This window comes from Carassius auratus, chromosome 40 (assembly GCF_003368295.1).
Source record: "Carassius auratus strain Wakin chromosome 40, ASM336829v1, whole genome shotgun sequence".
NCBI classification, from domain to species: domain Eukaryota; kingdom Metazoa; phylum Chordata; class Actinopteri; order Cypriniformes; family Cyprinidae; genus Carassius; species Carassius auratus.
In genome coordinates, this window is record NC_039282.1 from 18,454,638 (window position 1) to 18,482,025 (window position 27,388).

The 27,388-nt window shown below is 35.7% G+C and overlaps 1 protein-coding gene and 1 pseudogene across 1 annotated transcript; both read right to left on the bottom strand.

Annotated features, from left to right (window-relative positions):
* Positions 1 to 1,577: 1,577 nt before the first annotated feature.
* On the bottom strand, positions 1,578 to 7,634 carry LOC113058764 (dipeptidyl peptidase 1-like). Its single transcript, XM_026226963.1, has 7 exons — positions 7,481 to 7,634; positions 6,404 to 6,549; positions 5,936 to 6,099; positions 5,629 to 5,784; positions 5,275 to 5,390; positions 3,953 to 4,084; positions 1,578 to 3,193 (listed from the first exon to the last, which is right to left on the bottom strand). The coding sequence occupies exons 1-7, from the start codon at positions 7,632 to 7,634 to the stop codon at positions 2,694 to 2,696; spliced, it is 1,368 nt and encodes a 455-aa protein (XP_026082748.1). The 3' UTR covers positions 1,578 to 2,693.
* A 12,235-nt stretch (positions 7,635 to 19,869) lies between these two features.
* The window catches only part of LOC113058765 (metabotropic glutamate receptor 5-like), a 46,047-nt pseudogene continuing 38,528 nt past the window's right edge, over positions 19,870 to 27,388 (bottom strand).

The following is a 27,388-nucleotide window of genomic DNA, read 5'->3' on the forward strand; positions in this document are numbered from 1 at the left end:
CAGTGGTAAAGGTCTCAAAACTGTGCGAAGACTTAAATGTAAGGCCTATTTTAAATTTACACTGATTATCCTAAAAATACAGGGGTTATCAAAGTGGGGTCTGCGAAATAATCTCAGGTCTACATGAGGGTAGAGCTCACTATAGGAGGACATTAACATTAACTTCATCTTCAGAACTGCTCTTAGAGTCACTAAACAAACAATTCACCATTTCATTTGAGAAATCATATTACACACACACACTTAGAGAAAATCAAAGGTCTTTACGACAACCCATCAAAATACAAGTCAGGTTTAACCTGAAGATATTTTAATAATATCACCATTGTGCAATAGAATGTACGTCTCAAAGTTAATAATAATAACTTATTTTTGTAGGAATAATCACAAATGTTCTTCCATGTTTAAGTTTTAACAGTAAACATGTTGTGCAGCACAGTACTAGTTAAGTAACGACTTTAGTTGAAAGTTAATGTTGTGATGCCTTCATCTTGTTACTACTGTTTTTGATTATAAATTTGTATTAAATCAAACATCCAGAAAACATTAAACCGGCAACACAGAATTTCTTAGATATAATTTTATAGGGCCCTATATTTGTACAAATAAATTAATACATTGTTACATTTAGTTTTATTATTTAAATTCATTAATGTGGTTTTTGAATACTACAATTTAATTGAACTATTAAACCCAAAGTCCAGAAAAATCTAAACGGAATTTTTTTTTTTTAATATATATATATATATATATATATATATATATAATTATGAGGGGGTCCCACAAAGTTTGAGAACCCCTGTAAAAATATACCATTTTAAACCTGGGACTGAAATTGTCAGAAAACACACACACACAAACACACACACACATTTAGCTATTTAAATGGGCACTCTACATAGACTTAATACACTGCTTCTGTATTTCTACAAGGGAAAAAAAACTATTTTCTTTCTTTTTTTTTTTTTTTTTTTTTTTTACACCATTTCTACAAATGTCAACAACCCTAAAAGATTTTGGTGAGTACTGACAGGTTTAGCTCACTTTTGGGTGCAAATTTGTAAGTACACACACACACACACTTTTGGACATTGTATCATGGAGCCATGATACCATGGTATGATTTAAAGTCATTTTCAATTCCCAGTTTATACAGTTATATAGGAATCATTGAGTCCCATGGCACCACCACAGCACAGTTTTGTAAGGGGTTTCAGTCATTGTAAATTTAAATGGCTTCCTTCAAACAGTGCAACATGCCTTGGATTGGTTATATGAGACAAGAAAATAAATGACTTAACCAATTCTGATGCAAGCAGTTCCTTTAAGCTTTAAACAATGTGTACCCAGAGATCATTGATGCTGTAGTTATGACAAATGTCAGGTGCATTACATCTCAAATGACCGAAACTCACTTGAATGGTTAAAAATAAATGAAATTGATTTACAGAACAAGTTTATACTACTCATGCACTTTTCACTCAGGCTACAAAAAAATAAATAAAAATAAAGTCAAGCACACCGGAGGTCAAAAGTACCTTAAAAAGCAACTTTATTAAAATCATGATATACAGGAGCACAAAAAAAAATAATAATAATAATAATTCATAGATTTTATGATAAAAACCACTGGATTTATATGGTCTTGAGCAGCTTAACTGTTGGCAAAGGACTCAAAATATACATACACACCTTTAGTATACTGCTATTAATAAAGTGTGGTTCTTTAAACCAAAAGTACTGATCTTCCTGAGTATAACTGCCAACTTGATATTCTCGGCATACAAAATAACTTTGTCCAAATAAAAGAGTGGTGTAAAAATTGAGGAGAGTGCAAATGTATCAATGAAAATCTAAAAATCCCTTTATATAAAAAAAAAAAAAAAAAAGAAACTTTAAGAAGCTGACGCATGTCACAGGACCTGAAGACACTCTACTTTCATTAGCACAGATATAACAAAAAAAAAAAAATGCTGTTTTCGATTACACAGTCCTTGTGGAAATCCACACGAATGGTACAAAAAGGACAGCACAACTTTGTGTGTAAAACAACAAACAAATTAAGATTTAGATAAATTTAAAACCATAACTTCATTCTAGATAGGGGTGGTTTTGGGTAAGGGCAACAATTGGAAGAGTTGGCGACCCAAGACCAAGAATCAGGTGGACAGGTGGCTCAGAGGAAGATGTTAACTGGAGAATTTGAAGCAGAAACTAAATGACCCCAGTCACCCCACCAAAAACAAAAGCAGTAAAAGGCACTGAAGAAATATACATTCCCTAGAGGCCAGCAAGAGAGAGAAAGACAAAGCTTTGTCGACTCACATGAAACCAGACCAAGGTGAAGACCAAAAGAGAAGAACCTTGAAGCCAAAATAAAGTTAGTTTTAAGTTTCATAATGTATGATGAATTGCGAAATGAGAGCGAATAAAATCTATAGAGACATGTAACTTCACGTTCAAACTGTTTGCTACAAAAAGAAACTTGAAAGGGAGAAATATTCTGAGGTTCAATCTTCATGGCCTCTTTGATCACTTAACCTGTCTGCTGAAGGTCATGGGAGAAGCCTGTTTTCACACACAAAAAAAAAGAACAGCACTGTTTTACAGTTTTCAGAATTGCCATTATCAAAATACTTTGAAATATTTCACCCAACCATGCTCGTTTCAACGGACCAATTCGCCTATGCTCTCTAAAGTTTGGCGATTGGTGTAGCAGCTACAGCAATGCTCTCAATGGCGCATTCATCCGTCCCACGACGGATTCTGAAAAACCCATTCTCGCCCCATCCGGTTCCCCAGCTGTTCTTCACGATCCAGTACTTTTCGCCAGTCTTATGGCACTTCCCATACCCCACCAACAACACCGCGTGATTGGTCAACTCAAATGGATTGTTGGAGTCACGGAGGCCAGTGTGATGGTAGATGCCCTCCTTGTATTTCATGAAATCTGGGTAGACCTCCAGGGCCACGCCAATGGGGCCATTCCTGACCAGCTCCAGCATCATGGCCGCCTCGCTGCAGCCGCCGTAAAACCCACCCACATAGTCATAATCAGAGGCGTAGTACCTTGTGCATTTCTCAGGTACTTTGCAGGGAGAATCATCCCCGGTGTACGGGAAACAATCCTCCTCCACAATACCAAAGTCCTGGATGTATTTACCAATCAGGTACGGAAAACCTCCATCACAACCTGTACAAAAGACATCAAAATCATTTGAAATACAGACGCTAAAATCCAAAATGTTAATGTCAGAACATCCATTTAATTGCTAAATTTATGGTGGAAGAAAGAATGGAAGAACTAGGGTTATAATTATTACCTAAAATGTAAAGACATTTTTAATTACTTGAAATGTTAACTAATAATATATTAAAATAATAATAATAAAGTTCCCAAGGCAACACTACTCATTTTATTTTAAGTTAAAGTACTCAAAATAACAAAAACTGAAAAAATAAAGGATAAAATTACTACTATTAAAAATCAAAAGATCTACAAAAAATATGTAGTAATAGTATCTTGATAGTAAAATATCAATGGAATGACAGCAATGCTTCTAATTAAATGATCTACATAATTTATAATATTTCTATAATTTATTATAGAAATTATAAATTATATACCCATTAGGTTTTATAAAGTTACTTAAATGCATTTAAAATTAGAAAGAAAAAAAAATCCTGAAACTTTACACATTTAAAATTATTTTTGATGTTATAAAACCTACAGGAAGTAAAAAAAAAAAAAGGAAAGGAATCTAAAGTCAAACATTTACACAAGGAATCCATTCTGATCTCAATCGGATTGTGTAACCATAATCCTAAGGGTGCTGGAAAAGCAAATATTCATGGTTTTATAACTGCAAATATGCAGACAGGTCCTCTGAAGTTCAGCACAGACGTGGGTCATATTTAACGTTTGCCCCCGTGCATCAACATGTGCTTTTACCTTGAGAATACTGGGAGCAGGACACCACTTGCTGTGGACTGAACACTGTCTGCTGCGTGTTGTTCGTTTGGATTCGGATTCGTGCTTCAAGCATTCCCATAGTGGAGAAAGAGTAACAGCTGCCGCATCGAGCTTGAGAAAGAGAGGAAAACATTTAGAGATGAAAAATGACAAATTACAACCTCAATACTTTGTCCTACAGATCCATCCTCTAATCCTCTCTCCTTCCTCCTCAAATGCCTCCTGAGCATCTGAAGGAGCTTTAACAAAAGTGAGATGCTATCAGGCTCTGAAAGGAACGGGCCACTTCAGACATGTCGACCATCACTTGAAGAAATGATCATCTCACACTTATTTCAGAGAGAAGCCACCAGCCAGACAAAATCAGTCCGTTCCTCTCGTCAACAGTATAAGACTGACCAGAAAAGATGAGACTGTAAACCGAAGAGTAGTATGATTTAGGTATAAGTGGGAATTTTTTTTTATTTTATTTTTTCACAAATCATAATGTGATCAGAACCTTTAGTTAAAAGACAGTTAGACATCTTAAGACAGAAATAAGAGCGCTTTAAATATACAAACTAGTGATGAGGCCTTGCTCAGAGACCACGGATCTTAAGCCAAATCACTTCGGTCCAAAATATCAATTTCCCCAAAATATCCTTGGAACACACAACTAAATACATTTGAAAACAAGATGTAGTTTCTGCATGTTGCACAGATATGTCAAACAAAAAATATATTCACACGTGTTAATTGAAAAAGCCATTAATTTAAAAAAATATATATATTACATTAAAAACTTACTAAATTAAAAGTAAAAATCACTAAATTCTGTAATAGCAATGGCAAAATGGCCTAAAGAATTGACAGAAAGAAGCCCTGGGTTATATGAAAATTAAACTAAATGTTACATTTAATTTTAAGTATCCAGAGGTTCTTCTATGGAAACCATACTTCTAAATTATTATACACTTCTATAAAAAAATAAATACAGAATTAAGTTTATGGAAATTTCTATAAAAATAAACAATAGCCAAACAGACTAGACAAAACCTTCATAATTTTCTGGTAGTGTTTGTAGAATCACTCATCAGGCTGTTCTATAGCACGAAAAGCTACATTACTAAAATAACACACACTTCCTGGATTGGAGAGTGAACACTATCAATCAATAGTAGCATATTGAAGTTATTCCCAGAACTCAACTCTAGGTGGTACAGGATTGAAATCACATGCAACTATGAGCAATACAGGACATGGATTGAAGCAACCGTTTTGTTGAAGTATTTCCTCTTATTCTCTCTCTTTCACACACACACCTTGGTTGCGGACAGGGCTAACATAACTGACTCCGTTCACGTCTCTCCAGTCCCAGTGTTCTGGAAGACCGGCTGCCATCTTACTGTCAGCAGAAACCATCACAGGTCTGACACGTCTGAGAGAAAGAGAGAGAGAGAGAGAGAGAGAGAGGAAAAACCCAACATGACATCACAATTGACCATTTATCTTCTAAACTAAATATTCCTGCTCTTCATTTTCAGTACAAATTATACTTCAACAAATTTCTTTTTATGCATCTCCAATACAGTTCATTATTTTTTACAGCAAGATGCTTCTGAAATTGCACTAGACATTTGTGAGCACAAACTCTGCACCAATTAAAGTAAATGTACCGTGGAACACGAGAAGCATGTCCTCCTGATCTTCTCAGCATCTCCTGTATGGTGAAGGTCTCATGGAGACTGGATGCTGTCGCTTTCCATGACTTCTGAACAGAGTTTATCTGATTCACAAACTCCATGTTGTTTGTGTATGGCAGCTTCATGAGCCTAGAGATCATAAGATGTTTTTTACCAATACAAGCCAATAAATACATCAACTATGGTTGATGAAATCACACAAGACCTTATCAAGATATACAGCAAGATAAAGCACAATTGCATCACAATAGAGAAGAACAAAGAGTGCTGACACACTTACAGATTGTGTTCAGATCCAAACATGTGATTGTGTTCGATTCGAGGTGGGATGGGCTTCACCTTCTTCCCAGTAAAACAGGCCCAGTTATTCCCCAAAACATCATGAACCCAACCGGGCAGCGTCTGATCGCAGTAACTGGTGACCTGTGAACCCTGCTTCGAATACTAGACACAGAGAGAGAAAAAAAAAAAAAAAAAAAAGTAAAGTTACTGTCAAAGCACAATATTTAACCCCATTTTAGACATTTATTATTATGAATTAACTGCTTTTAAATAACCATTTTATGTGGCTCCCCAGCAACATCTTGTGATCCGTATTAATAGGATATAATAAAGGATGTATAATATTATATATACACAATATAAAACAGTGAAACTGATGTCAGAATTTCCCTTCGGTTTTGAAACCTCAGTCATCTGACCAGTCATGTGTTGTCAACCGAGACTAAAAGTGTCTCATCATGCTAACCTTGAAAAACCCAAACCACTTGTAGTCATTGATCACCACTTCAAAACCCTGGTTATAGATGAGAGTGAAGAAGCCAGTGTGACCGAGATCATCCACAGCTACAGACAACTTCTGCAGGTCCACAGTCACCGTTTTCACTGACCTTCCTGTTGAAAAGTCAACAAAGTTTAATTTAGAAACTTAAGGAAGTAGCTTTGGTGTTATGCAAGCACAACGGCTACAATTCAAAATCAGTGTCTGCATCATATGTGCTATGAAGATCACAAATGCTGCCTTTGGAGGCAGTTCTAGGTTTTAAAACACAGACAACATACACAATAGGAAAACGAAACCATGTTAACCAGAAATGTATACTTTTGTATTCTCAGGCAACATTAAAATGGTAATGCAACATTGTTAATTACGATTAATATGCTTTAACTGACACTGACAAAATACTATGCTACATTAATATGGTACTACCATGTTTTTGGCATTGTATTATTTGAGTAACTTGGTAAATATTGAACTATAATGTCATTGCTAAGAACATAAAAAGCCAAATGTATAAAGTAGTTACTTTGGAAATTCCATGGCATACGAGCATGATATATGGTAAATGTCAAAGTATTACAGCAATACTAACAGAGCTTTCTTTATAGACTGCATCATGCACTTCATATGCTCTTTATAGTATTTAGATGCACCCACGACGCCTTCATAGGGAGCATTCGTGAGCAGTTATGTAGGTTTTAAAAACACACCTATCATATACATCAGGAAGTAAACAATATACACAAAATCATAAAGAGACAATAGTATCTACACTTCTGCACTCTCAGACAGCATCAATGTTTTGTGAGTAACATTCAGTAGCATGGTAAAGAATTAATCGATATCATTGTACTACCACAGTACCAGCGTTATTAAGAGTATGCCATTCAAAAAGCCAAAAGTATATCTTCATGCCATCCTTAATGCATCATTTTAGAATAACGCCTAGAATTAGGCTGTGTTAAAAAGGCACCTATCTTCAGATGAAGACCTCAAGTAACACTGAACTTCCGCGTGGAAGACAAAAGCGTATGATGGTCTGACCTGTGCTGGAGCAGTTGATGGTTCTGTCTTGACCCACATTATATACGTTAAAGATCCAGGTGCCCAGCAGGTCCTCGTAGGTGCAGTTGGCCGGAGTGTCGGCCGCAGACCCGACGATGAACGCCAACAAAACAACGAGGGCGAGCGCGCGCATCGCGATGGCAGACGAACGGTAATTTGTAACGGGACAGCGCGGGGTTCAATACTGACCGGACGCAAGGAAACTAATTCGTGTCCTTCTCGTCCTCCAGCGCACCTGCAACACTAAAACTCACCAGCCCCGTGCTACTGAACTTATACAGCAATGATCATATGACACGAGTCACATGACATGCCAGTGAGCGCGCGCAGATGAAATAATGCTATCATCACACCAACAAATACACATTTATCATGCAAACAAGGCGCGTTTGATTCTATCACACACAATAATGAACTCTTAAGACAAGCTCAATCACATACACTGACCAAAGAAATATAAACCCATTCATCACACGGACAAATAGACTACATATAATCTAGTCATGCACACACATTTACAGTGACACAATTACTCAACAAAAACAACAGTCATATTGAAGTCAGAAATTATGTTACAGAGCTTAAGTGTTGTCTTGAATTTAAATTCTAATGATGTTTTCAACAAATATGTCTCCTGCATTAGAAACATGCAAACCCTTGGAGACAGATCTTTAGCTAAGTGAAATGTTGCAGTCATGACATTTAAAACCTGAGTCACACACTTCTGACAGATTCTAAAGTCTTCTGTGGGTTTTTTTTTATAACAGCTTTATCAGCAAAACAACACAAGGACGTGCCACGGAGAACTTACTCATTTCACTTCTGACTTATTTTAAGCATTTGAGGTTAAATTTTTAGGCCTGCAAATACAAGATTCAGCTATTTGCTTAAACGTTTGCTCTTTAAGGTCTTCAGTGTGTTTCAATAGCACAAACATTGTGTGCTTGTCAGAAAGTTAATGGAAATGTTGACATTAATATGAAATGTAGCATTGCATCACTTGCTCACCAGTGGATCCTCTGCAGTGAATGGGTGCCGTCAGAATGAGAGTCCAAACAATTGATAAAAACATCACAATAATCCACAAGTAATCCACACCAATCCAGTCCATCATTTAATCCCATGTAAACGAAAAGTTGCGTGTTTGTAAGAAACAAATCCATCAAGATTTATTTCAAACCATTGCCAAAATATGATTTTATAATCCATAATGACACTTTCTCCAGTGTGTGGAGTGGATTACTTGTGGATTATTGTGATGTTTTTATCAGATGTTTGGACTCACATTCTGACGGCACCCATTCACTGCAGGGCATCCATTGCTGAGACACTGATGCAATGCTACATTTATCCAAATCTGATGAAGAAACAAACTCATCCTGATCATGGATGACCTGAAGATGAGCACATTGTCCAGAAATGTACAATTTTATGTGAACTATTAACCAGTATATATAACCAGTCACAAACTTGTCAAGCTTGCCTCATTAAATATTCATGTGCCCTGAACAGTTCATGCAAGTTTCAGCACCTAGTTGAAAAACAGTGTAGGAAAACCCAACTTATTTTCAGTATGAACATATAATTGCTAGGCAGCAGTATGTAGCTTCTGCAAACACACACACTAAATCATTAAGACTTTAAGCAACATAACACACATTTTGACCTTTGGGAACAGTAATGTGACCCGCTGCTGTTCGAATGAAAACTTCCTCGCCCCATTAATGGTTTAAACCGCTAATGATGCAGTAAGCAACAAAATATATGGAGCCAACAAACACTGCCTACATTATTTTCCCTAAATGCTATTGGCTGATTAAATTTAGAGCTGTTTAAGACAGAAAAGGCCATCTGATGTCCCCCTCTGAGCTCAGCTGTCTCTTCAACTGAACGAACAAGCTGGTGCATTTAAAGAGCCTCATTAACCAATCAGAACGGAGCGGGTGGGGGAAGACAAAGAGGAGCAATTACCACAGCGACAATGATTCACACACTCCATCCTAACAGCCCAGAATAGACAGCGCTGGATGCTGAAATGCACAGGAATTAGTCACTGGGGCTATTTAGATGTACAGCACTGCCAGAGGTGTGTGTGTGTGTGTGTTAGGAGACAGAAGGAAGTGAGAGTTTGAGTGTGTCCACTTTAAAACAGCTGTTTTACTTGGAGTCGTGGTGCGGCACCAGGGTTTGGTCTTCCAGAATTGTTTTGAATCATTGGCGTACTGCTGACACTAATGAGAAGATGATTTCAGGGCAGTTTCCTGTCGCTGTTACGCTTCTGAAGTGGGAATAGTAAAGGAGAGATTGCAGAGCACTAGCATACTGCTTAGAATTTATACAATATTAAAGAACCATTTTCTTAATCTTAAGAACTTTTTGTTCTGCAATAAAGAACATAGAAGGTTCCATGGATGTTAAAGATTCCATCAATGCAAAAACAAAAAACAGCAACATTATTTTTAATGGTGTATTATGCAGCATTGTTGTCACATGACTTCATTAAACTCATTTAGGTTATTTATGTTTTCAACATCTTAACCTTTGGCAGATAGACCAAATAATGACATGAAATAGATGTAATAGTGTAATATCAATGATACTTGTAATCCTAAATTATTAATTTTTATAGTTAATACTCACAAGTATTAAATAATTAAAATTAAATCATAAGTATTTGTCCTCAGTATATATACTGTATACTGCAGAAATTGTAGTATGGTAGCATGTATTTGCTATCATTATTGTTCAGGGATGCTCTGCTGTTCAGATGAGCACACAGTACAAGTAAACTGACACCAGGAAACAGGAAGCAGCCTTTAAGACAAGACAAATGCAACAGCATTACATGATATGTTCATGTGGAGGGGCTTGTGTGTGAGGGCTCTTGAAATTGACAGCTCTGTGTGAGTGTGTGTGTGTGTGTGCGCACCTAGAGTAGTCTCATATGTGATTAGTGTAATCACCACACATTTTCATGGTGTGTGTGTGTGTGTGTGTGTGTGTTTGAATGACATGATCTCGGGGTCTTGAATTCAGACGTGTCGCTGTTCATTGCTCTCGCCCACACGTAATTACATAAGCTCGCCATCTGCTGTCACTCCACTACACATGCATCTTACCCCAACTCAGCCTACTTCTATAGTATGCAGTATGCATTATTAGTATAAAACTATCCTTTATGCATAAAGTACTCTGTATGCGTTTGACAATATGTGTACTGAACAATCAAAGACAGAGACTTGTGAAATTGTAAAATTGATATTAAGTCTGAATTGTGAGAGACAGTCTTGCAATCCTGAGAAGAAAATCTGGAATTGTGAGATATAAACTCGCAATTGTGAGAAAATGTAAGAAATGTGAGAGTAAAAAGTAACATTTACATTTTTTATTCTTTATAGAACCAAAAAAAAAAAAAAAACTGGATTGCAAGAATTCTGAGAAAAAAAGTCACAATTGAGAGAGTTGCAATAAAAAATTATATATCTTGCAATTGTAATTTTTCTCTTAGAATTGCAAGAAAGAAATCATTACTGTGATATATAAACAAGAAATCAGAATTGTGAGATAAAAAGTTGCAATTACCTTTTTTTATTGCATGGAGGAAACAGACTTCCATAGAGACTACTACACAGGAAAAACATGGTGTAGAAAAAGATTAACTTATAGTAAAACTCACAAACAAGTAAATGTTCTAAAATATCTATTATTTTTAACATCTCTGTCTAGACTATTTGGTCAGACTGCCAAAAGTTAAAAAAACAAAAATGCAATGAACTGTATTTATGAATCAATGCTTGATCAATGTAATGAGGTCATGTGACCTAAATACTTCAATGTTTATTTTTACATATACAGTATATACTGTGCCGTCTTGTATTTTGAACATACTGTAACCATTTTTGCTTTGCATGTTCAGTGACTCACATGACTTTGCCGTGTGTGTGTGTGTGTGTGTGTGTGTGTGTATGTAGTTCTGATAAATGAGCTCAGAAGTGAAACACTGCTGGTCTGCTGCTTAATGATCTGGGCTGGTGAAATAAAGGTCTCATGCTGGGCGAGACTATAAACTAGAGTTGCTGAGATACGATCTCCATCCTATCTGTGAGTGAGAAAAAATAAAAAGCTCCAGGGGAAAGAGTTCATGCAGCAGGTTTGCAGCACAGTGTTTTTGAGGAAAAGATTCTTCAAAATTACAAATAAATTGGTACGTAGCTAAAAAGTCTCTTGTGCATCACCTGATCTAGAAAGGATGGTTCACTTGTACAACCAATGACAGACCGGTGGAGCACAAATGCAATTTTTATGCGCATTTTGGGATATCTCATTAAAAAAATAAAAATAAAATGCTTCATGTAAAGTCCAAGATGTTAAAAATGTGCATAAAAAAAACATATGTGCGCAACTGAGTCAGATACATTTTTATCCAAATAAAAAATGTGCATAAACTACAATGGAAACTTGTGTACAGTGTACAGTCATGTGACAAAACTCTTACTGCAGCAAATTAACTTTTTCTTAATGAAACATGGCTAGTTTGGTTTCCATTTGTGTTTTCAATTCATTTTATTCTGCCCAAAGCCAAGCAGATTTAGTCTTCCATCTAAAGGTCTGTCCAGTAGCATATGTGAATTATATCTGTTTTTATAAAGCACAAATCCATTAACAGTGTTAAATCTTTTTGAATGTCTGCAGGCGATGGCCTTCGTGTCAACACAGGATCAATCCTCCTCCACAGAGAGAGATTTTTCTAATATTGTCCACAGCTTTCTCTCTGCAGTTTAGTTTACTTATGTATTTCATGAATGCTTCAGATTTTTCAAGTAACAAGGGCACAGAGTGGGGAAAAAAAACTATATACGCAACATGAGCTACATGAGCAAAGAGGAGTCTGGGTTTTTTAAGATGCCAAGCGTGTTTGATGCTCCGAGTCTTTAAAAGAGAATGAAAACTAGATAATGGAAACTTCCGCCCACTTCTACACAAGCCGTGTGTGCATGTGTGCGGGTGAGAGCAAGACATTTGTTTGAGTGATGGAAAATAATACTGACGCACTTTCATTCATATGTTCATCAGTCTGTCGGCGCTTCAGAGTTTGAGTATTTTTCTGCAGAATTGAAACTATTCTTACCCAAATTGTCGAATGCAATTCAATGCACAATTTACGTAAGAATGGATGCATGAACAATTCGCACACAAACTCATTCTGCTTGTGTGTGATGAATGAGGCTCATTGTGGAGGCTGTTGGCTATGAGCTCTGAAATGGGAAATACAATAACAGACATTATTCAGCAGCATCATATTAAACCAGTCAGCCAATAATAACGGATTAAGCTGAAGCAGATTCACATTTGGTAACTTACGCTGATCCATATAAAGTGGAATATCTCTGAATTTGGTCCATAAGATGGAAGATGATGTGTAAATAAACAAAACGGCAATGCACTGTATAGAAGGTGATTTACTATTTTATACATTCTTTGATTATCTTATAATATCTGAACTTTTCCTTATTGAGGTATTTATTTGCCTTGATGTGACCATTAACCAACATTACAGTAGCTCAAACAGTAGAGTCAGGGTCATGGGTTTGATTCCCATGGGAATGCATATTAATATATATGACTTGAATACACTGTAAGTAGCTTTGCTGCTTTGGATAAAAAGCATTTGCCAAATGTATAAATGTATATAACTGTGCACCATACATTCTTTCCCAGCTGTTTACCTTCACAGACATAACCAACTCTGTTTTTATAACTTATGAATATTTGACAATTTAAGTGCAATAAAACATGAAAGAGAACTTAATTTAGTACTTAATTTAGTGTGACAACTGCTTTCTGTGTGCTCAGAAAACCATATACATATACTTTATCTGTAATTTATACCATATATAAGTTTAAACGGATATTTGTTTAAAAATGCATGATTTCAGCACAATAGACGTGATAATCAAAACCTTAAAAAAATACAAATGTTTTGTTTTGGAAGTGTATTTGAGGAACGAGCTATAAAGGCTCCACCCTATTCTGGAAAAGGGGGCGGGGAGCAGCAGCTAATTTGCATTTTCTAAATTATATAATGAATTATCGTGGAGTATTTTGAGCTGAAACTTCACAAACACTTTCTGGGAACACCTGAGACTTATATTACATCTTGTAAAAAAGGGGCATAATATGTCCCCCTTAAAAAAATTTATGTCAACATGTGTGTGTGTGTGTGTTAGTGATTGAGTTGCCTCAACAAAGTAATTCATTCTCAAAGATGGGTGGATTTATTCCATGTTTTTAATAATGACTGAAAAGATTTCATACCACAGCACAACGGTTTCCATGTCAAGAAAATGGAAAATGTTTTTATACAGCCGTAAGCATTTTCTCACATTTTTATTTTCCCCACAAAACTGCAAGAAACTGGAATATCAACAAATGTTAACAAAAGTCATCTGCAGTACCACGTCAATGATGATCAACATCCTACAGAATCTCTACATCAGAGAATCAGCAAACACAAGTCCCAATATATATATAGCTATAGATATAGATATAACAAAAATAGAACCGATCACTTGAGAGTAAAGAATTATACACAAAAAGATGTTAGCACTTGAGATGGAGTCACAGAGTTGGTTTCGTCCTTCGGCTACAAACTTGTGCGAGACATTCAGAACAGATATGTTCTGTAGCCCAAATGCTAAATGATTGCATTTCACCACTAATAAAAGATCCCATGTATTCCAGCAAGCATGATAATGTAGCAAAATGTAAACATCAATGTGAGTCTACTATAGGCAGCAACATTGACATTCCACCCAGAGCTCCTACAAATGCACCAAATGTATCTGTCATGTTCATAAACCCACTTAATGAAGAGCCCGCAAACAGAAATAGAGAAAAAGGAGAGATCGCCTTCCAGGGGCAGATTTATTAATATTTCACAGGATCTTTCAAGCATCATGTTTTTGATCTCGCGAATGAAATTTAAGCCTTTCCTGACAAACCACAGCTGCTTCCTAATGTACTGCAATAAATCTGAATAATCTCTCCGGCTGTTCCTGTGTACCTGTAGCAAAAACACTAAAGCTTATTACCAAATGACATGCATGTTATAGATCATCTGGAAATCACACAGATAAATGATTCAATATATGACCCTGATATATATTAGAAAAGTAAACAAAGAGAAAGGATGAATTACATTGACCACAGTATTTTCTCTGAGGAAATAGCCATTTAGCAAAACTGTGTGATGAGATTTTAAAACCATATTCCTTCAATAATCTTGATGTTTGATACATAGAAAACACAATTGCACTTTCTATTACATTAGCAGTCCATTAATTAAACACTGTTCTAACCAGGCACAACGTGACAAGTTTCCTACGACAAACAGTTGTCGGCTCACACACTGATCTGCTGCACAATCTCAGAAGGTATTTTTTCCTATAATAATGAGTTTAGATCTCACAATTCTGACTTTATTGTCGGAATACTGAATTTACATCTTGCAATTCTGACTTTATTGTCAGAATAATGAGTTTAGATCTTACAATTCTGACTTTATTGTCAGAATAATGAGTTTACATCTCACAATTCTGACTTTATGGTTGAAATACTGAGTTTACATCTCACAATTCTGACTTTATGGTTGGAATACTGAGTTTAGATCTCACAATTCTGACTTTATGGTTGGAATACTGAGTTTAGATCTCAAAATTCTTATTTGTTGGAACACTGAGTTTACATATAGCAATTCTGACTTTATTGGTTTACTGAGTTTAGATCTCACAATTCTGACTTTATGGTTGAAATACTGAGTTTACATCTCACAATTCTGACTTTATGGTTGGAATACTGAGTTTAGATCTCACAATTCTGACTTTATGGTTGGAATACTGAGTTTAGATCTCAAAATTCTTATTTGTTGGAACACTGAGTTTACATATAGCAATTCTGACTTTATTGGTTTACTGAGTTTAGATCTCACAATTCTGACTTTATGGTTGGAATACTGAGTTTACATCTCGCAATTCTGACTTTATGGTTGGAATACTGAGTTTACATCTCGCAATTCTGACTTTACTGTCGGAATTCTGAGTTTAGATCTCGCAATTATGACTTTATTGGTTTACTGAGTTTAGATCTAGCAATTCTGACTTTATTGGTTTACTGAGTTTAGATCTAGCAATTCTGACTTTACTGTCGGAATACTGAGTTTAGATCTAGCAATTCTGACTTTATTGTCGGAATTCTGAGTTTAGATCTCGCAATTATGACTTTATTGGTTTACTGAGTTTAGATCTAGCAATTCTGACTTCATTGTCGGAATTCTGAGTTTAGATCTCGCAATTCTGACTTAATTGGTTTACTGAGTTTAGATCTTGCAATTCTGACTTTATGGTTGGAATACTGAGTTTACATCTCGCAATTCTGACTTTACTGTCGGAATACTGAGTTTAGATCTAGCAATTCTGACTTTATTGTCAGAATACTGAGTTTAGATATAGCAATTATGACTTTATTGGTTTACTGAGTTTAGATCTCGCAATTCTGACTTTATGGTTGGAATACTGAGTTTACATCTCGCAATTCTGACTTTACTGTCGGAATACTGAGTTTAGATCTAGCAATTCTGACTTTATTGTCAGAATACTGAGTTTAGATATAGCAATTATGACTTTATTGGTTTACTGAGTTTAGATCTCACAATTCTGACTTTATTGGTTTACTGAGTTTAGATCTCACAATTCTGACTTTATTGTCAGAATACTGAGTTTAGATATAGCAATTATGACTTTATTGGTTTACTGAGTTTAGATCTCGCAATTCTGACTTTATGGTTGGAATACTGAGTTTACATCTCGCAATTCTGACTTTACTGTCGGAATACTGAGTTTAGATCTAGCAATTCTGACTTTATTGTCAGAATACTGAGTTTAGATATAGCAATTATGACTTTATTGGTTTACTGAGTTTAGATCTCACAATTCTGACTTTACTGTTGGAATACTGAGTTTAAATCTCTCAATTCTGACTTTATTGTTGGAATACTGAGTTTAGATCTCTCAATTCTGACTTTATTGGTTTACTGAGTTTAGATCTCGCAATTCTGACTTTATTGGTTAACTGAGTTTAGATCTCTCAATTCTGACTTTACTGTTGGAATACTGAGTTTAAATCTCTCAATTCTGACTTTATTGTCGGAATACTGAGTTTAGATCTCTCAATTCTGACTTTATTGGTTTACTGAGTTTAGATCTCACAATTCTGACTTTTATGGTTGGAATACTGAGTTTAGATCTCACAATTCTAACTTTACTGTTGGAATACTGAGTTTAGATCTAGCATTTATGACTTTACTGTCGGAATACTGAGTTTACATCTCGCAATTCTGACTTTATTGTAGGAATACTTAGTTTAGATCTTGCAATTCTGACTTTATTGTCGGAATTTCGGTTTACATCTCACAATTATGATTTTGTTTCTCAGACTTCTGAGTTTACATCTTGTAATTCTGATCTTCTTGTTGAAATTCTGAGTTTATATCTCAGATTTCTGAGTTTTCATCTCAGAATTTAGTTTTTAGATCTCTTGTTTCCGCCATAGAATTCGGTTGTTATTTTTTTCTTTGTCTTTATCGGACAGAGTTTATCTGAAGAGTTTGTTTTTATCTAACAGTTCTGAGATTATACCAGACAATTATGAAAGTCTGAATTGTGAGCTATCAACAAAGAACTGTGAGAAAAAAAGTCATAATAAGAAATAAGTGTTAATATTTTATCGTGTGGTGCCTGGTTAGGAGGCTGTCTACACTGGAAGTGACCGACATGATTTATCATCATATTCTACTTATTATAATGATAGTATTGCTACAACAATAGTCAACTGGATTTTATGTAATTGTAGGTACTTATTTAAACAACAAACAAAATTCATAAAACAGTGTTAATTCAAATGCACAATATTTTGAAACAGAATTTTATTTCAGGTAGATGGGGGTTATAAAGTGTGCAGATTTCAGTGTAGACCGATTTGATTTTAATGCAAGCAATCTAGTTTTGATGCTTTTCTGATCTAGACGCAGCCTAAATCCCCAAAATAGGATGCAAGAGTAGTTCTCATTCACAGAAAGAAGTTTCAGAATGATTAAAAAACTTGATGTGGCACAAATATCGCCTAAAGCCGATGTGCTTTGTATATGCGTATGGTTTGTATTGCTTTGAGTCCCAAAGTCTGGTATATTTATAATATATATTTATAGTATATAAAAAGAATACTCATCACCATAAAAACTATTCATATCATTATGTTACGAAAAACACACATTTCGTCCCATCACCCTCCCCTCCCCCCTTTGGCACTAAAAGCTCTATTAAGATAAATATTAATTGTAAATCTCACTTTTTTGTTTTTCATATAATTGCTTAACACTTGAATAGCCTCACATTCATCTAAGCATGTTCTGTACACAAGGGAATGATACAAAAAAGACATCTTTAGACTCGTAAAATCTTCTGGTATTCCATCCTTGTGTAATCCATGTAAGATTACTGCTATTGTTCAGGTTTGACGATAAATCACTGTTAAAACTTTACTAGACTTGTTGCTCCGCGTACGCCCTTGATATTTACACAATCAATAGGAACGATAAATCAAAATGATTAGAATGGCTTTATGGTGAACTCATAACTCATATTCTTTATGATTCAAAACCTAATAGATAGAACAATAGAACAATGAAAGAATGATAGAATGATAGAACAATAGAACAATAGAACGAAAGAGATAGATAGATAGATAGATAGATAGATAGATAGATAGATAGATAGATAGATAGATAGATAGATAGATAGATAGATAGAGCTTCAGGAAAATAAACTGTTTAGATACATCTTTAAGATTACATAAAAAGTCCTATAATATAATTAAGGACAACATGAAACGTCATTTGCAGCCCATTATTCTTCTGTAATGTGACATAATTTGTAGATCATTTCAGAGGTGGAGCAAGTTATTTCTCTTTGGAATAACATATTAATTGTTTAAAATAACACCAGGAATATGTTTTAAGAAAGTAAACGGTGCATTTTCGTTCCATGTTGACTGGACCAAAATGTTGTTCACTGAGTGATTTGATTTGATACAGCTCAATGATGAACCACAGTGAACTAGTTTGTTAGGGGTGATGGGATTTCTTCCACTACCATGTAATTACTATGGTATTCTTAGAAGTTACTTGGAGTGTCATGGTATTACCATCATCTGGTACCATCATTGTATCATGGTACCACAATGATTTGGGAAGGAGATTGGTAACACAATAAAAATAAATAAATAAATAACATTCAGATGAATCTCATGAAGTCATGTTCAGGTTACATTTCAAAACCCACATTTGCAAATAAATCTATAAAATCGAAAAAAAAAAAATCAACTATTTATTATAAATCAATAAACCTTCAAATAAAATAAAATATAGCATATTTTAAGATAATTGTAGTTTTAATGTATTTTTTTTTATATTTTATTTTTATATAATATAATAATAATAAAGATAAAAATTATTACAATAAAAAATAACAAATTGTCCTAAAATAAATTTTGTTTTTGCTATATGCATATATTCATTTATTTATTTATTTATTTATGAATGAATGAATGAATGATATATAATCTTGACAGCTTCCATGAGATTCACCAATATATTAGTTCCTGAAAAAGGCAGGTAGAAAAATGGGAAGAAACTGGAAGAACAAGGTGAAAAGAGAGAATAAGGAGAAAATCATGGACAATGACTGATGTGTCTGACTATCGGTCTGTTTGCTCTCTCACGCTGTCCTGTGGTACATCAAACAAAGCACTTTGTTCAAAGATTGCGTTTAAATCTCAGAAAGCATCGGAGACTTCACCTCACACTCTTCAATTATTACAGCGCACTAGCAGTCGCGTACGAGTGTATGAGCTAAAGATTACTCAACATGTAATTATACAGACTTTTCCCTTTGCTGCCGTGCCTTTTCCCAGCCCTTAATAATCTCATTGTTTGATGATGAACGTAGCAAAATAGCTTGTAATGTCCGTGTATGGGAACGTCCCAGGTTGGTTGTTCGTTCACCTCCGTCCTGTTGGGGGCACAACAACAAACTGTAGTCATCATAAAAACAGCACTAATTAGATGAAAGCCATGTTTGTTTAAGGCCACTACCAAAATAGACCAACGGAACGCCAACTAGATGAAACGATTAGACACCGTTTTGATTCAACTGCAGGTCTGATGCTGGAGATATTCCTCCACAGGGCCCTGTTTTGCATTGGTCCGAAGGTGAGAACATGTAAACACACACTCAAGCCATCTCCGCCAGGAGTGAATTACGTCATTCTTCCATCTGTCGTCCTCATAACGAAGACGAACTCTGGCTGTAGTGTCGGAGCACCAGGCACTCATATTTTGGGATGGGCGGAAGAACGGACATTTCGGTATCAGAAGAGGGAGAACTCGGCGAGCCGCTGCCCGACCCGACGGAGTCCCTGAAGGGGGAGGGCGGAGTCAACGCTAGCAGTTCCTCAAGTTCCTGCTGATTGGGCGGCGACTCCAGAGCTGAGGACACGCCCCCCTTTAGCTCCTTCCCACTTGTCGTGGGTGAGGTTTTGAGTCGTGATGAACCAGAGAGTGGGCAGGGAGGGGTGGGGCGACCCACGTTAGACTCCACCGGTGGGAGGGGCTGGATCTCAGCGTAGGTCGTCATGGTTGTCGGCATGGAAATCTCTCGGGACAGGCGATAAGGCGGAGCGGAGCAGGGCTCCACAGATTGAGCATGTGCGGACGCGCTGGTGGACAAACCCACAGGGCTCCCTGGAGGAGAGTTGGAGAGCATCATGCTATTGAGCTCGCTGATGTTAGCAGTGAAGCGGTTCACCACACAGCTAATCTGCTCCATCAAAGAGCCCTGTGACGCACTTCCACCATTGCTGCCACGGTGTGGAGGCTGACACATGTACGTAGAGACGCTCATGACCTGGGAGTTGGTGGCGCCGGTGCTCTGTGATAAAGCGATGCTTGCTCTCTGGGTCACAGTGCTGATCGGTGAGGGTGTGTGGGGCCGGTAGCTAATGGGGTAGCGCTCCTCCACTTCGGTGACCTCGTAGAGCATCTTGTTGTTACTGTTGTCGGTGTTGATGTCGCTGCCTCCGCAGTAGCGTCCCTCAGACGTTTTGGAGAAAGGTTTGATCACGGCCGTCTGGTTGCTTTCGCGCTTCTTAATGTGGAAGGAGAGACGCTGCCACAGGTGGCCACCTTTGGAACTGCACTCATTCTGGGCCCATGTCACCGACTTCCCATTAGAGCTGAAACAGCATTTAAAATAATATATTCAGTTAAAATGATTGCAAAATTACTCCAGTGCAAATAACATCACTATTTCTGTTCATATCTATCTATGAGGGGCAACACAATTTGGAAAATTGGTAAAAAATGGAATTGGGTTTTTTGTGATTAAAATTGTTATTGTGATTTAAAATGCAATTGTAAAAAAAAAATCCAGGTTTGCTGTGCTTGTTTGTACATGTACATAATAATAATAATAATAATAATAATTATAATTAACAAAAATATTACACAAATTTTACATTCACTGTAAAATAAAAAAGTATCTATCTATCTATCTATCTATCTATCTATCGGGGCACAACATTTTTTGGAAAAAAATGATAATTGTGATTTTTCTGATAAAAATTGCGATCATGGTTTAAAACACAGTTTTAAAAGAGCTCCAAGCATGCTGTGCTTCATTCACAAAATAATAATAATAATAATAATTAAAATTATGTTAAAAAAAGCATCAATAACAATAATAATAGTAATAGTAATAACTAGTATCATTATAAAAATATTAACCAAAACAGGAACTATTCAAATATTTCCCTGCAAATTAAAAGGAAAAAAAGTATTTAAGGAAGATTTTACAGTAATTTTTTTATTAAGCATACAAATGTAAAATGACTAAACTAATACTTATGGTTCTATTTATCTATGCGTTATGTAGCATATGTGAACACAGATATTTTGTGGCAGTGTGAGCAGACACACTGAATACATTCATTCCTATAATCACAGGTCGTCTAAGGTAAACACTCTCTTTTTATGGATGTCAATAACTTAACAGGTCCATCATTACCACACAAAAAGATGTGCACTCAGTGTTATGACAACAACAGAGCGACAGAACCCGAAGCATAAAACCTGAACTTAATTTTAACACTATGTATTTCGTGCTATGAATGCATGGAAGTTTCCTTTAAGAAATGCAAATCTAGACTCTCAGCAAAAAGGTACAAAAGCTGTCACTAGAGGCAGTATCCTTTCCAAAGATACACCTCTGTACCTTATTTACCCCTAAAGGATGTTTATTAGTAAAAGGTATCTTTTTAAAACTATTGGTGCACAATTCAACACACCTGAGTGTCTCTCCCGACGATCCTCGTCTCTTCCATAGATTGACCAGACTGCTGGACCGGCTGGCCGCGGATGATGATTTTCCATCTCCCACATGCATGCGCACCACTGTTGATGTAGTAAACGCGCTGCGGACGTTCCTCTCTGGTTTAGCCAGGATAATGTAAATCTTCGGAACGAACATGCAGCCCAGAGCCACAGTGGCGCTCAGGCTGACGGAGAAGCACATGGTGATGGTCTTATAGTTCGAGCCGAAGTAAATGGGCACGAAGGCCAGCCAGATAATGCAGGTGGTGTACATGGTAAAAGCGATGTACTTCGCTTCATTAAAATTGGCGGGAACGTTGCGCGTCTTGAAGGCGTAGAAGGTGCAGCTCATGATGAGGAGGCCGTTGTAGCCCAGTGGCGCCACCACGCCTAAGTTGGTGGTGTTGCAGATGAGGTTGACCTCGCGGATGGAGGGATAGTCATGGATGACGTCAGGAGGCTCCATCATGAAGAGAGCCACGATGATACCCAGCTGCAAGAGGATCAGCAGGAAGGCGATCACCAGCTGGGCGCAGGCGCTCATGAAGCGAGGCTTCTTGGTGCAGATTTTCTTCTTGCTGCCGGCCAGGATCCGAGCGATGCGATTGGTCTTGGTGACGAGGGCTGAGTAGCTCATAGCGGGCGATAACCCAATGCCCAGCCGCTGCAGGTAGCAGTAGATGAGGTGAGGTTTGGCGATAAGACAGAAGGTGCACAGGTAGCCCAGACAGATGCCTGCCAGAATGATGTAGCACAGCTCGCGACTGGACGACTTCACCACCGGAGTGTCACGGTAAATGATGAAGACAGAGGTGACGAAGAACGTGGCCATCAGGCCCAAGCAGGAGAAGACCACGGCTGCGATGGGCTCAGGGTCACCCCACCTCAAATACTTCACTGGGATGGGGTCACATCCTGAAACAATGGAAGAAAAAGGATTTAATTTTTTTAAATATAAAAAAAATACAGGCTGTGCAAAAGTCTTAGGCCACTAGAATTTTCACCAACCAAAAATGGTTTTAAGTCTGTTATTTCTATATTTTGCTGTAGTGTGTCAGTAGGAAATATGTTTAAAGTTTTTGTTATAATCAGTAAAATAAATATGAAATTACTTACATTTTCTAAAAAAATTAATAGAGACTTAAAATGAGCAATTTCTATTGGATAAAATATAAATTTTAGAAAGCAAACATATTTAACAATTTTATTGAAAAAAAAACCTGACTTTACAAATAAATAAAAAAATTTATATGTACTATAAATATTTTCTAAAATCTTATATATTATAGAATACTGTATTTTATATATATAAATATATATGTATATATGTAACATTTAATAAGCAAATTTTATACCTTTAAGAAATTGTTTTATAGAGACTGCACTTATTTCTAGTAAATAAAATATTTTTAAAAAATATATATTTGCTTATTTTTATAGTACATAAACATACTAAAAACGTAAATAGAATATTTATCTTGTGACATCGTAACAATCTATATAAATATTTACTGTAAAAATGTTATACTCTTAAAAATTATGCCCTGGAAATGGAAAAAGTATTGACTAACTATTATCATTTGAGTGTGGCGAAAAAATAGCAATATCATGGAAGAGGGTGTTGCAGTGTACAGTACTTGATAATATTGGCTGTACGATTCTTTCTTTCTATCGGATTGTATAAATATGCGCTAATAAAATGTGTGGGCTGATCACAGAGACAGATTTGATCATTTCAGCTCAGACGGTTTTGATGCTGTTAACCTTTTAACTCAATGAGTGTGTGTATTCGCTTTTCCCTGAAATGATTTATTGAAATGCATTTGCTTTCTTCAGCACACATCTCTCTCTTTATTTCCTTCTCTTTCTATTATTGGCAATTTAAGAGAGATGCAATCATGCACTTTGCAAATAACTTGTTTTGGTCGTGATTGGAGATCTGACACTCCATGAAATGTTAGATTTGTATTTGAGTATCGGTGTGTGGCCGGAGCTCCAGCACTTTACAGAATTAGATTTACTAAACTGGACATGAAAAGAGACGGATAAAACGTGGCAGTGAACGCAGGAGAATCGGGGTCAGACGCATCTGTGTCATCTTTCTGATCTTTACGCTGCAGTCTTTATCCGTCAGTGGGTTGATGTGTTTGTGGACTCACCAGTGAGGTCATCGGTGGGCCCATGATCCAAGCTCACACGCGCGACACGTGTACTCGTCAAAAACAAACTCGTTCTCCTTACAGGGAGTGCATGTCCAACAGCAGCTGACCTCTCCTTTACGGATCACCTGCGGACGAGATAATCACATCAGGATATAAAACTGCTTCTCAGCTGCAGGGTTGTGACACAGAAAGGTGGCAGTGAGGAAAAACACTAAATATTAGTAAATTTATGTTTTTATGTCAGTTTATGCTTTGGAGTCATGGAAAAGTAGATAAATTAAGTATAAAACACTTACTGTAAAAAAAAAAAAACTTTATAATATTTAAAAAATATATAACTTATAATATTCTACTTATATTATTTTAGAAAAACTCAGCTTTTGTAGTGTTTATTAACTAAAATGTTTTTTTCTAAAATATTATACATATTATATAAATTATATTATATTGCATAATTTTAATTGAAAGATTACATATTTAAGAAAATAAATACATATGTTAAATAAATATAAAGCAAATATAAACATTAGATTTACTTTTATATCATGTTTTAACTTAATTTTATTAACTTATTTTATTCGTTGGTTTTTATTATGATTCACCAGATGATAATAGTAAGTCAATTTATATTTACATTCATCGAAAAGTAGATAAATTATGTATATAAAACACTTTACATAAACTGAATTTACAAAAAAAAAAAACATTTCCTCATATTATTTTAACTATATAGCTTGTAATATTCTCCTTATAATATTTCAGAAAAACTAAACTTTTGTAGAGTTTATTTACTAAAATGTTTTTTTTCTAAAATATTAGAAATATGATATAAATTAATCTATATTGCATAATTGTAATTTAAATATTAAATATTTCAGAAAATAAATAAATATATAGCAAATATAAACATTAAATTTTCTTTTATATCATGTTTTAACTTAATTTTATTAACTTATTTTTATTCGTTGGTTTCGCCTATGATTCACCAGAAGATAACTAATAATAAATCAAATATAAAATTTTATTTGCTTTTATATCATGTTCTGCCTAATTTATGTTAATTTATAGTTGTGATGTTCCAGGTCATGGTAAAGTGGATAAATTGTGTATAAAAATATTATATTATATAATACTATAAAAATCTGAAGAAATTATTTCCTTATAATATAAAAAATATATAACTTATAATATTTTAGAAAATCAAAATATTATTTTTTTGTAGTATATACATGTGTAGTAAATATAAATATTACATTTACTTTTAGAATGTTTATTTACTTTTAAAATAGCTTTTTAATATTGTAAGTATATTGTAAATAATACTGCATTGTATAATATTGTAAATTACATTATATTGGATAAAATTGATGAAAATATTAATAATATAAAAAAAAATATTTTATGTTTTATATTATTTTTAAACTTCTTTTGTTGTTGACATGAAACAAAAGCAACAAAAAGTGGTTCTTAACTAGTTTTACTAGTACTCTGGACATCAAGGGGTGCACTGAATTACACCAGTGTCAACATTTATGGGTTGTACAAATGGCCCTTGTCCTAAAAAACAATGAATAAAACTGCATAAGATAAAGAAAAGATTCCAGATTACATGAAATACAGGTCCACGTGCAACAAACATGACTGGAAAAACTGGAACGCATGATGCATTAAACCATCAAAATTCATTTAGACATCAAAGAGCCATGCTATTAATTTTACAGTCACCACTTGATGTCACTGTAAAATGTGTCCTGAAGCCAAACCAGTTGAATCTGTTGGATTTTACTTGTTACTCCAGAATATTTATCAACAAAAACACAATTATTAACCATTAGCATTAATCACTACACATCACTATTGGGGTAAATAAGCAGCTCGCTGTCTCCTGACCTTGATTTGACCTTTATCGCAGGGTTCACTGCACACTGATTTAATAATGTCGTCTTTGTTCGGCCAGATCTCGTCGTCATTGATCTGCAGTCCGCTGTTGTCCCAGCTCCCCACGTTCGTGTAGTCGAAGTAATCTTTCCCCATCTTCTTAAAGTTCATGATCACGTAACTATGAACACAGTTAGTAGCATCGATTTAGTGCACTTAAATGAAGATGAATGGAAATGAAGGATGGATTCATCAGTCTAATGATGCATTGATCCATTCATTGACTAAGTGACTGTTTGATTGATTGGCAGATTGATTATCTTATTTATTAGATTGGATTGGTGTGGTACCTCCCAGGAGAATCTCCGTTCTCGTCAAAATAAATGTGTTCCCCGGACACTCCAGAGAAGTTGGTCTTCATGAGGAACTCGAGGAGCTTTGCACCATCGATGGGCCACATGGCATCACACAGTCCCACCATACCGGGACACAGAGCTTTCTGCATGTTGTGGAGACCGTAGGCCATGCTATAGATGGCATTAATCACGAACCCCATCTTGGTGTCCTGCGCGTACTGCTGACGCAGAGAATCCCGCTCTGAGAGAGAAGGAGGAGGAGGAAATTGGGGTTAATGATTGGGATGGATGATATTCACAGCGTTAACCTACTTAACACAAGCTGATTTGCTCATGTTGCTTACACAGCCAATGAGCAGCTTTGTGCTTTACATTAAAACGGCTTCCTGAAACCCTCCACCTTCCCCAGCTCCACCTGTATAGATCTGCTAAGGGTTATAACATGCTACTTGTGCAGCAGCAGCAGCATGTCTTAAATACTCACAGCATCGAATCGGCGAATGTATTGGCAGTAGCTACTTGATTTACAGCAGCAGCAAAAATCTAACAGTGCTCGAAACTTTTGGTCGCATTTGCTCCCGAAATGTAATCTGCGTGACCCCAAAATACATTTGGGAGCATTTGTGCGATTTGGTATAATAATAAAAAATAATATCCCCAAATTACAAATGCCATATATATATATATATATATATTCATTTAAATTGTTTTGCAAAGTAAAAGAAATGGAAGAATGAAAACAAAAACAACAACAAACTACTCCACAAAGAGTATTTTATCGCTTATTTTATAACTTGGATAAGTGATTCATTCCATCAAATAGATTCTGCTGTTCTTGAAAAGGCTAAATGTTTGTGTATTAGACTGTGTTTGTGATTATGAACTGCGCAGCAAATTTTATTTAATGTAGAAGTGTCTGATCTCCTCGGCACGCACTGATTGAAATGTTCAGTTTTGAACCGACATTAAAGCAACATCTCTGTCCAAACTGTTGCTCTCTGTCTGTCTGCTC